The following is a 12189-nucleotide window of genomic DNA, read 5'->3' as shown; positions in this document are numbered from 1 at the left end:
TAGATGTTTGATGATGATTTAAAAAAAAAAGATTTTTTTATTTCAAATAGGTACTAATATTTATAAAAATAATGGATAGTTGAAAAATATACCAAGAAAATTACACGAATATTTTTAAAAATATTGTTTAAAAATCGTATAATTGTTTATTATTTTCGAAATATCATAGGAAAAAAGTATGAACTACCTACGAAAGTGTTTAAATATCATTATGTTATTAATTAATACCAAATATTTAAATAGGTATATACAACTTGGTCATATCGGACTTTATTCGACACGACAGAGTATTAACACTAGTCTTACTTCGCTCATCTTGGCGTTTAGTGATATTTATGGGAATTAAATGGCTTATCAGTACAGATTTTAATCTTTTTTAGCTTTTATTATTATTTTACGTGTATAAATATGATTAAATCTAATGCGACATAAATACAGGATTTTATGCACTATTTCAATCCCACGGATACTGGATAATTCAAACATAATTTGTTATTGTCACAATCAACACTAATAAGAACAATAAATTATAAAAAGAAATCGATTTGAATGCTTTTAAAACTTAAAAAAAAAATATATTTAGCAGTTATATCAAAGAATATTGGGGTAAATTAAAAATGTTTATTTTTAAAATTCAGTTCAATATATTAATTTGCTTGATCTTAAATTTGAAAAATTTCACCTAAATATCTAATGAGTAATCTATTTAATATTTAATATTTATATATTATATATAATATATATATTTTTTTTTTGTCCATTATTAAACCACCCTAATATATATATATCTAACCTATTATATATATCTTTATTTAATATTATATATCTAAACGTATCATGTAGAAACTTTTTAAATATAAAATCTCATATTGACAGTAGCAGTATATAATAAATTATGCGATTATCGACTAGTTTCTAAAGCGTAATTAAATTATAAGGAATATGATTTTTTTTTGAAACGATGATGGAATTTACGATAAACCTGTGTTTATCGCAAACGGTTATATTTATTTTGTATTGCAATATTCAAAAACAAGTTAGTTCATCAACCCGTCTCTGTTTCCTGTTCGGGATTTTTATGTTTACGATAAGTTTAACATATACAATATAAATAAAATGTATTCTTAGCACGTTTCTTCCATATTTTCTTGCACCAATAAGATAATAACTAATGAAATAAACAAATTTCTAAACACATGATCAATATGCTTGTTAGTACTGTTGAATAATTTTGTTTGAACTATCAATATTGCGTTCCAATAAGCATTATTCTTGATATAGGTTTGAAAAATAATATAATACATATAATATGTATACCCTTAATAGGTATAATTTTTCTCATAAGATAAAAAAATAAGCAAATAAATAACGTTATTTATTATATTTATAAATAAGTTAATAATAAATGTTATCAATTTATTTTTCATTTTTATGTCCATACTTTAAAAATATATCGTTTATATTTTACTTGGTAATATTATTTTAATGGGTATTGTATTCAGAAATAGGTATGTAATCCTAATTATTTTTTATAGGGATTATTATTTATTTGTTTTTAGTTATATATAACTAATTTATGCATAGATTTTAATTTATCACATTTTTTATGCATTATACTGTAGCTGTATAAACATAAGTAACGTATGTTTACATTGAATCTTAAAATAACTAAACAATTTTTTGTGGATATAAAAATACAAAACAAATTATAAATACCAATATAAAAATAATATAGTTATTTTTATTTAAATATTACTATTACTACTTTATTTTAATAATAATTAGATGATTATATTGTCATAGTAAACTGTGATGTAGGTTTTATAAGAATTTAGTAAAATTTAATATTTGAAAATTATTTTTAAATTTAGCGATGACATAAAATATAAATATAAGTTTAATTATGCACTAGACAAGTGATTATTATATTGAAATGTTAGCTAATAGTTTTCAGTTTTTGATTAGAATTTATCAAAATATGTTTATTAATATTTATGTGTTTCGTGTTTGAATTTAAGAGAATAGTGCACATAATGCACTATAAGAATTAAAATAAAAGAATTCTCATTATTTTGTAAAGAAAGTAACAATAAAATGCAAAATATAAAACAGACTCTATGAAAAACGAATTCAGAATTTTTTTTTAATGAAGAAAGTACAATGTATTTGTTTTAAATATATCTCATATTTTTAGTATAAATAGATTTCCATCCAGGATCAACGGATCATTCTATATCATAATAGGAGTCTATCTGTGAAAGGACCTAAAATACATGTCTTCTTAAGTTTTGTTGTATTATAACATTTTATATTTTATACTAAACACAATAAAGATACGATAATTAATCTCAACCTAATATGACTACTTAAATAAAAATTATTCAAGTAGGTGAATAATTGAATATAGTAACTGTATAGTTTCGAACTAAAATATTATTATTTTCATTTTTTTTTTTTTTACTGGACTAAAGCAATACGTCTTGTATAAGTCTAATAATGATTAGGTAATAACAGTAAAAGAAAAAACTACATCTATATCCAGGAAAAAACTCCCGAAGTAAGGCAAAATATATTATATTATTATCTCATCACTCTGCAGTGCAATCCACCGGATACGAAGACCTGTTGTTGTAGCAAGACTTCGCGCTGCGTCGTAGTATTCGGTAGTCAGCTAATCTCTTGAGTGCTTCATGGCAGGTATAGCTGTGTAGCAACGTGTCAGTATATCTTTCTTAAGCTGTCTAATGTACGAGCTTGGTACCATTGTTCAACTCTTTGGCCACTACACTCCTATCGCAGCGTAATCCCGTAGGTGCGAAGTGCGTGACCGACCGTTTAGCAACCACGTCGCCTATCGTGTCCATCAGTGTTGCGCGTTTCTTACAAACATGGCGTGCTTAAGTATATGTACCTCTTCTCCGTTCTTACCATCGGTCCATCCTTATTCTATAGGTAGGTACTATCTTTATATCCTTACACCACATTCCTATTGACTATTTTCGTTTTTCAGCAGTCGGATATACATCTTATCTCGATGCTAATTTATCTTTTTTTTTGGAACATCATAAATAAAACTTATCTTAAACACTATATCTTTGACATCATAAAAGTATATATGTATTATCATACATCGATTTCAATGTTTTACAATCGTATCAATGGGAACTTAGGATAAAAAGGTTTTAAACAATGCGGATAAGTTATAGATAAACTAAATTATTAATTTATTGACGCAAAGTCCTAAAATATTACACGTGTTGACTTGTCGTAGTAAATTAAATATTAAATTTAATGTCGTTAATAATTAAGTATATTTTGTAATTATTTTAACTGTGAAATTTGTAATGAATAAATTACAAAATAATGATGATTTTTAATTTTTATGAATCACATGTACAATATTTTAATATAATAATTGGTACCTATAATATAGAATCAATTGGTATATTCAACTGTGATTGAATAATTTTCGTTAAAAATATGATAATATTAATTTTTAGTTAGATAAGAATATGGTTTTATAATGAAATTAATTTTGTTGTAGAATAATAATTATTTACAGTTTATTGTTGCTTTTAGGAAATTAATTGTACGAACGTGAACCTGTGAAATATAATCTTCCGATCATGTTACCAATCCGTTTACCCAATACAATATTGGCAAGTCGTCGCCAACAACCGCCTACACCTAGCCCAACCGAACCTAAAGTACAAGTTCGGCCATTAACGAAAGATTCGCTGGAAACTAGACAACATGTTACAACATCTGTCGGATATGGTTACCAAACGCGAAATAAAGTGAGCGTGTTGGATGGATCTGTGTTACCTAGCAAATTTGAGCCGTTTCCTAGTGAGTTATATGGCATGCCACTTGAGGAAATTGACAATTTTATATTTGATGAGGTAAGTTAAATTTATATTATTTTATTTTCTAAGGAGTGTTTTTATTTATTTTTAAATACAGTATATTTTTTATTGTTATTGGTTAGTTGATAGTTATTACAATAAAATACAACATTGCAGTTTTAAAGTTACTATATTATTTCGTGTTTTCTATATTATCTTGTTATGTGCATTATTCTTTCTTAAATTATTGTGTATTAGATTTGGAACGCACTGAGAAGCTATTGGTTAATAGCAGACCACAACTTTTTAAATTAATTCGTACATCCCAATGACGTAATTTTATTTATTTACATTCTAGGTTAGCATTTTGATTTTATATACTTCGTGGTCATAAATTCAACTAATTTTCTTACAAAGTTTATTTAATTATAATTGCTACTAATGTGTTTTTCAAAATATCATAAAATTCAGAGTTAATCGATTTTTGTTTTCATAAGTGTTCAAAAGTTTTTAAGTATCCTATATAAATACTATACGCCAAGCTGAGATGCACTTAAAGAATCGTTTTCCTAATACCATGATTGTTTTAAATTTAAAATATTTAGCTTAAACACTATTTCATACGTTCTGCACCAAGGCAAGTCCAATACCTAAACTAGATCACTGGTACCTATCCTATTCACCCTTTTCATACCTTTATTGACGTAAAATAAAAAATTATACTTCATGTCATTTTAAAAATTAATTAATGAAATGTTTATGCTGGGTAAAATAAAACATTACAACGATAAACTCACAAAAAAAAAAAAAATGAAAGGAGTAAAAAATTGACATGATTAATTTAATTTTTAAATATTTCACAATTATAATTTATTTATTAATAGTTATGAATTATGATTTTCTAATAAAATTATACATTGTATACAGTTTATAAGTATGTCCTTAACAAATAGTAGATTGAAAATATAATATAATATTTAGTATTTATTAGTTTTAATATTTTAACAATTTTATAAAAATTTAATCACTTAACGTTAACCTTAAATTATTGATTTCAATGAGTAAATCATTATCAATATTCATACCTTTTGACTTTTGATTTATGTTAAAAAATTGCAATTTTTGCTTCCCTAGATTAATATTTTAATCAAACGATATAATATGATTACAAAATATTAAAATGAAGTTTATAATTTTTTAGATTTTCATATAATTATAATATAATTATAACTATAGATACATTTATTAAATTTACTATAGAAAATATAAAAAAGCGGGTAAGTGGGTACCGCTCTGCTGTACATTAGGTGCCGTGTGGATTACTATTATCTATATATTATAGGAGTCTTAAATTTGAATCCAATGATAGGTATCATTGTGTATAAAAAACGAATCTGAACGAAGATGATTTGTCAGACTAGAATATAATTTTCAGTGGTAATAGAGTGAATACACCAAAATTTAAGTTCTTTTATAACTATTGCAAGTTAAGCTTATGGAAAATTTTGTATTAATTTTTCAACTTTTAGCTACTTATACAAAAAAATTTATGGATTATACCTACAAAATAATTTGCAAATATTCATGATTTTGACGAAATTTTAAAAATATTTGAACTTATAATGCTAATAAAAAAAATTGTGCCTATGTATTCTTATAATTTTTTAATCACTATAAGAATAACTTATGAGGAATTTTGTATTAAATTGAATCTAAAATAAACAAGTAAAAAATTAGATGTTTTTACTTTTGTATTTGAAATATAAATAAGTGTACGAATTAAATATAATATCATAATAATTTTCCGATAAATTATTAACATCATCAAGCATAATATTTTCTGGGAAGATACTTTATGCACCGGAATTTCATTTTTATTAGGTTATCATTTGACTTGGATAATATGAATAATAGTTTATATTCCTTGTACCTATAGATACTACGAGATAGCTATATTAATCATTTATAAGTAAAAAAAGTTAATTGTGGTCTGAAAGCACTTTATTAATGAGATAAAATTACTTTGCAATTTTTCTAAATTGTTTATTAGCATATTATATCATATATTGTAGTTGCAATGTAAGCTTACAGTGCTTACACAAATAAATATTAAATTATCTATCATCTCTACTTTGCTGTAAGAAAATATCAAGATACATTTTAAAAATTATAGTTATTAGTCTATACCTAATGGCTACTAATATTTAAAAATGTTTGATAGAGTTTGTGAATTAATGATTGTTAACTTTCATTATCTATATTTTCATAAGTTTCATTTGACTGGCATCTTGAAATATGACTGAACTTACTGAGTTATGACAATTTAATTTTGCTATACAGCTTTTGACCTCTTCGAATTTAATTTTTAATCTTTGAAAATGCTACTTGAAACATTTTAGTACTTTATACTCCAAAGTGTATTAATAAGGAAAAATAGAAAAAAAAACATCACTGGAAGGCGTATTGCTTTGCATAAAAAATTATTGAAACTTCGCAAAAATGTTTTACAATGTGATGGGTAATCGTAATCAAATTCTGTTTTTATTCTATAACTAACTCACCTTGCTTAAAATAGTAACCAACTTGATATGTAAAGAATTTTTTCTTTTTAAAACGTGATCTTTAAAATAAATAATATTATAATGGACTTCAGTAATTAGTTCTATAAATGACTAAAATGTAAAATTAGGTAGAAATTTTCACACCTCTATCTTTATTTTTTCTAAATGTTACATCATTTATGATTAGGTAACATTCATGTTTTTTTATTTAATTTATGAACAAATTAAATATTTTTTTCAAAAAATGTATCTTATACCATTTAAACATAATACGTTATTTTTCAAATTCAAAATGGTATGAACGAACTTTTATCTTATCTAATATCAATCACAAAAAGTATTGAAATATTAACTTAAATATCATATTTAAAATACAGGTGTTCTGTTTTAAAGTTACAGAAAATGAAAATCGATATTTACGTTTACTTATGATATAATAGAAATGACATATATTTTTGAACCACCGAAAAATTGTATTTGATTACATGTTTTGAATAAAAAAAAAAAACAAATTATTTTACCAAGGTTTTGTGTTTTTCAATAAATTGTATTAATAAATAATAAGTAATAATATAAAATAATATATACTTATACAAGTAGGTACTCTCATACACCTGACGTGTACTAACAAAATCTACGGACCGGTGCCTGTTAAGGGCTCAGCGGGCGAGTGTTCATAACGCTATATTTTCATGAATATATAATAATATACAGGGGACCGAACCTCCTTAGCTAGAATTTCGTTTATTTAAAGATGAAAATGGCAGTGGTAAAATAACAATCATAAAATAAAATACCCTCTGTCGCCGTTCATGCTTTTAGTATAATTTAGAACAATAACATTTCTTTTTTTTTTTGTTTCATAGTAATAACAGTCTAAATACATATTTACGTTTTTACAATTCAAAATAATAAGAATAAAATTCCTTAAATATTTCACAGTATTGTAAATTGATTAAATCCTTTATTTTGTTTCTGTTCGAAAAAAATGTTGCAATTATTATAGGTCTATACATATTTACATATTTTAATTATATTAATGAATATTATGTTCACTACAGGTATATCAATATAGAAAATATTGGAAATATTGGTATGCTGCAATTGTGTAGTTGTCTGTGTTGTAGAAAGTCTAATGATTAACTAGTTTAAGTTATTTATTTATTATAAAATAACCTTTATGCTTGAATGCCCGATCACGTATTTTCGATACCTTATAAAACCCTCTCTCCCTCTGAAACTATATCATTTAACCACTATTCACCCTCAAAGCCATGATATTTTAAAAACGTATAAAAAATTTATATTTTTTCCATCATTTTGTTAGATACCTATATAAGTATTAAAATTGTTTTAAATTGCCACGCAAGGCTTAATAATTAAATATTTAGATTCTTTACAAGCAATTTGAACTTACTGTATAATCTACTGGCTGTTTGATATTTGAACTAGGTAACAATAATTAAAGTGCTCCAAACAAAGCATTATATATTATATAATTTGTTTAAACATTAATTTTAGTTATTTACAATTAATGAAGTTTATATTTTATAGTTTTATACAATAACATTTTAATTAAAATTTATATTTTTCTCTTCTATTTACAAAATTACTACTAAGTATAACATTTTTTTATATAAAAAAGAAAATTATGCTAGTTAAAATTCCAGAAAAATGTTCATGTCACTTAAAAAAAAAGATTTCTTCTTGTCTCGTTTAGTTGTCCGTCATGAGGAAAAATATCCGTTTGCAAACTAGTCACGTCTCGTATAGGTAATTGTTGGTGACAGCTGGTAATTACGTCAGTATAATTTCATGTTTCCAAAATTCTGGTCAAATATTCTCTGCCGTAAATTACTATGGTGAAATACGAATCAAACTTTTTTAGATGAGTTAAAGAATAAATGAAAATGCAGGGAGTAAAGAAAAAACTGAAGTTGCACACTATATAAAAATAATATAAAGAATTAGATTTTTTTCTCTTTTATAGAACTATACTAAAACTTTTAAAGCGATAAAATTCTAAAGTTCTAAAAAGTATGCTAGGTAACAACTTATTCGTATTTTGCTATAAGTACTATAAGATTTTAATATATACATATTTACATTTTTCTTCAACAGTTCATAATTTATAACCAAATGACCTCATATTCTGTGTCGATCAATTGAGCGTAAATATCTACACAATATTTTTTATTTAGTATCTTGGGCGAGTGGTAAAAAATGTTCTCACTGATTTTTATAAAATAGAGTTCATAGTTAATTGTACAAATATTTAATATGTGCTGAGTTTTCATATTGATTAACTCTTTGGTTGGTTATAAAATTAAAGATAGTGGTAATGAAATATATACTCGATTTACCAGTAGATTATATGTACGTGGTTATAATTCAATCTTGCCAATACTGGTTAAATCGTGTTTGACTAAAAATTATTTTCCGAGTACTATGGCTTGTAGTGTATGTCTTGCCCACTCTATGGCACACCAATTCTAAGTATTTTCACAGAATATGATAGTATTTTAATTTTAATTATTTCTATAATAAATATAAATAAAATATTTATTATTTTGTTTTATATATTCCTAACTTTCTCACTATTTATAAACATACATCGTTTTTACTTAAATAGATATTATTTATACCAGTAATAGGTAGTATCTATTATTTTTATTTTTATTATTTGTACAACTTTCTGTCTGTATGTTAATATTTAATAAATCCATGAAAAATATGTACAATTCTTTTGTCTAAATTAATTATTGGAACATTTAGTGTTTTATTATATTTTTTTATTATATTTATTTTTTAGTAAAAAGATGCATTTTAAAATATTAGTGGAGTGGGTGTTTATGGTTTAAAATGGTTGTACCAATCGATTAATTATTACAAGTAGAAATTGAATAATTAAAAATAATCTAATATTTTTAGTAAAAAATAGTATTTAAATTGTATGCGAATTTAAACAAACAAATTTTTTTTATAGAACAGGATATTCTTGAAAATATCATATATTGTGATATTTGTATGGTATATTACTGTATTCGTATTGATAAATGTTCTTCCATTCACTATAAATTCATTTAATATCTATACGTAAGGAACGATTCTATATTCTATAATTAAATTTGAATATACAAGTGAAATTTTTTTAATGTTTTCTTCAAAATATAACCACTTGTTTAGTCCTTGAAAATTTCAAAGTTGTATTATGCGTATATGCCAGGCAAAGTATTTGGTAAAAGTGCATTAAAGTACGAAGGGGTCACGGTATATTGACAAAATCAATACCCCCTCTTTTTGTAACTATATGCCTACTTGTTGAAGGGTGCACGTGGTCACCATGTATAGGTACCTCCCCCAGAACCATTGTATGCTTTATGAACTCAGTTCAAGCGACATGGCGCGCACACATTAAGTTATTTGAATACACGCCTCTCGTTCGATATGTAGGTCACTATTTGAATGTGATATATGTGCCAAAATATAATAGTTCCCGCAAGTCTTGTAAAAAATGTATATGTTTGATATAGGTATATAAAGAGCGTAGGTATTTTGAAATAATTATATTTTATCATACAACAGATTCGGCTACATAGGATTACTTTTATGTTGTCCCCATAAACATCGCCTGCTGGTACCAATAGTGTTTATTGAAATTTTTTCAATTTCTAAAAAGTGTTCACGTTAAAAATTATAATAAATGTTGTTTTTGTTCACAAGTGGAAGTATTTATGCACCAAAAAAGTATGAAAAAAAAACATTGAAAGAGGTGGTTTGTAAAAGGTCAGTTTTGTTATAGGGTAACCCATTTATACAAGGGTGGAGGAGTGTCAGTTGAACAATTTATGACCATGAATTGACCATGCGGAAGGTTTTCTCTGAAAAAAAGAATGGGATATGCATAAAAAAATATGCCGACACGTATCTATGTGTCAATTTGTATGAAGAGATGAATGAAAGTATGAAAATTGTCATATCAAATATATCATCACATTAAAAAGTTGTTTGAGAGCTGTATAGCAAAACTTTATTAGCATTAAATATAACAATCATTTAAATATATGTATTATAATAAAATATATTCATACATGTCAGATGTCAAAAGTACAATAAATTATTAAAATATTTTTGTGACATATTGAAAAAAATTGTTTATTTCCTAAATGCCTTTACAACTCGTTTTGTAGTAATGCTAATTATAACTTATACAAATGATTAGTGGCACATAATATTGCAGCATTATCGATTATAAATTACAGTGTTAATCAAAATTCTTTTGACCTATGTAAAGGTAGACATATAACACAAAATTATATGATCCACTATATAATATTATACACATTCTTATTAATAATTTATACTCTTTATACATTGTAAATTATATAATTATATTTATAATGATACAATAACAAGGAGTGATAATATAAAATCATATTACATATTAAATCTATCTAATTTTTGTAAAAAAATCATTAAATCATTGGTCTAATTCTAATTATATTTAAATAATATAAGTGATACCTACTTTAATTTATACGAAATCTCATCAATTCTTAACAATTAAAACATATTTATTTTAAATTTAGAAATATCATGATTTTTTTTTTTTTTTTTTTAATTAAAACAACAGTTAGTTATTACTTATTATTCGATTGTTGTACAGTCAATATTATTTTAACATGTAAAAGCCAAAATAGCAACATAGCTGGTATGGGTTATTGTCAAGGGATTTAAAATATTGCCAAACAAATATAATATACGAGTGGAATAGAAAGTGTAGAGGATATGGGGACTGCTGTCGCGATTTATAGTATGGCCCTCGGTTTTACCACACCTGGCCTCATCCTGACCTGGCTCTATTTTAATTAGACCTGGATATTATAATAAAATGGCTACTACATATAGATAATCCGTTATAAATTCATGAGTAGGTATAAATTTATATCTTTTGGTTTAAACAATAATGAGTTATTTTTAATTCATTTTTGTTATTATTGGTTAGTAAAGATTCTGTAAAACTTACTTAAATGCTCAAATAAGTAACGTATTATTATTGGTTTACGTTCTTCAGATGTTATTCTTTTTCTCAATTTTATTTAATTAATTTTGTTTATGCTGCAAACTTTAATAGATTATTTTGAATGTTTTAAATGGTTTTATATTTACTTAAGTATACGTATTACGTTAATACATTTTTAAATTATCTGTTTGTAAATGCTATAATATTTTGAATAATGTACTCATATTCACATTTTATATTAATTATAAGCGCAATATGTTTCAATAAAAGATAATGACTTTGAAATCATAGTGACTTAAAAAAATAGAAGGACTGATACGATTAGAGTCATTAAAATTGAATTTACGATTTAATGTCGTATAGAGACCACCTATGCTTAGGTTCTAAGAAAGGCTTTATTAAGTGCAATTTATTATGATGATAAAATAACGTAATACTCTCTTCTTGTTTATACATATTTGATGTAACAGTTTTCTGTTTTAAATTTTCGGAACTATTGTTAAAATTAAACTTATTTTAAAAATGGTTTCTTTAGTATTTATTTTTTTTATACAAACAACTCCATAACCGGTAACCTCATTTAGTCGTTTATCGTTATAAATCTATAGATTTAATAATTAAAAACATTTTTTTATGACAAAATTAAGTTAAGCGTTACAGTTCAAGTAATTACTAATTACATTTTATTATTGCCATGGTAACTATGTAATTTAGTCTTTGCGGATATTTTTGTAGTTTTCAAATAAAAGTTAATGATGAT

The 12189-nt window shown here is 24.5% G+C and overlaps 1 protein-coding gene and 1 long non-coding RNA gene across 7 annotated transcripts in view; one reads left to right on the top strand and one right to left on the bottom strand.

The window, feature by feature from the left end:
• LOC114124170 (sodium channel protein 60E-like) overlaps window positions 1–12189 on the top strand; it is a 133820-nt gene that overhangs the window by 10268 nt on the left and 111363 nt on the right. For all 6 annotated transcript variants that reach the window (XM_050199595.1, XM_050199592.1, XM_050199600.1 and 3 more), the window contains exon 2: window positions 3580–3902. In XM_050199595.1, coding sequence (XP_050055552.1) covers window positions 3627–3902 — 276 coding nt within the window. In that variant the 5' untranslated portion in view covers window positions 3580–3626. The remainder of the gene's footprint in view (window positions 1–3579; window positions 3903–12189) is intronic.
• On the bottom strand, window positions 8177–8866 carry LOC126549723 (uncharacterized). The gene is made up of 3 exons (XR_007603837.1): window positions 8770–8866; window positions 8513–8638; window positions 8177–8263 (listed from the first exon to the last, which is right to left on the bottom strand). It is a non-coding gene; the product is annotated as an uncharacterized LOC126549723 (long non-coding RNA).

This window comes from Aphis gossypii, chromosome 1, assembly GCF_020184175.1.
Source record: "Aphis gossypii isolate Hap1 chromosome 1, ASM2018417v2, whole genome shotgun sequence".
In the NCBI taxonomy this organism is placed as follows: domain Eukaryota; kingdom Metazoa; phylum Arthropoda; class Insecta; order Hemiptera; family Aphididae; genus Aphis; species Aphis gossypii.
Note: the sequence above shows the minus strand (reverse complement) of the source record. Positions and strands in the feature narration are given on the sequence as shown.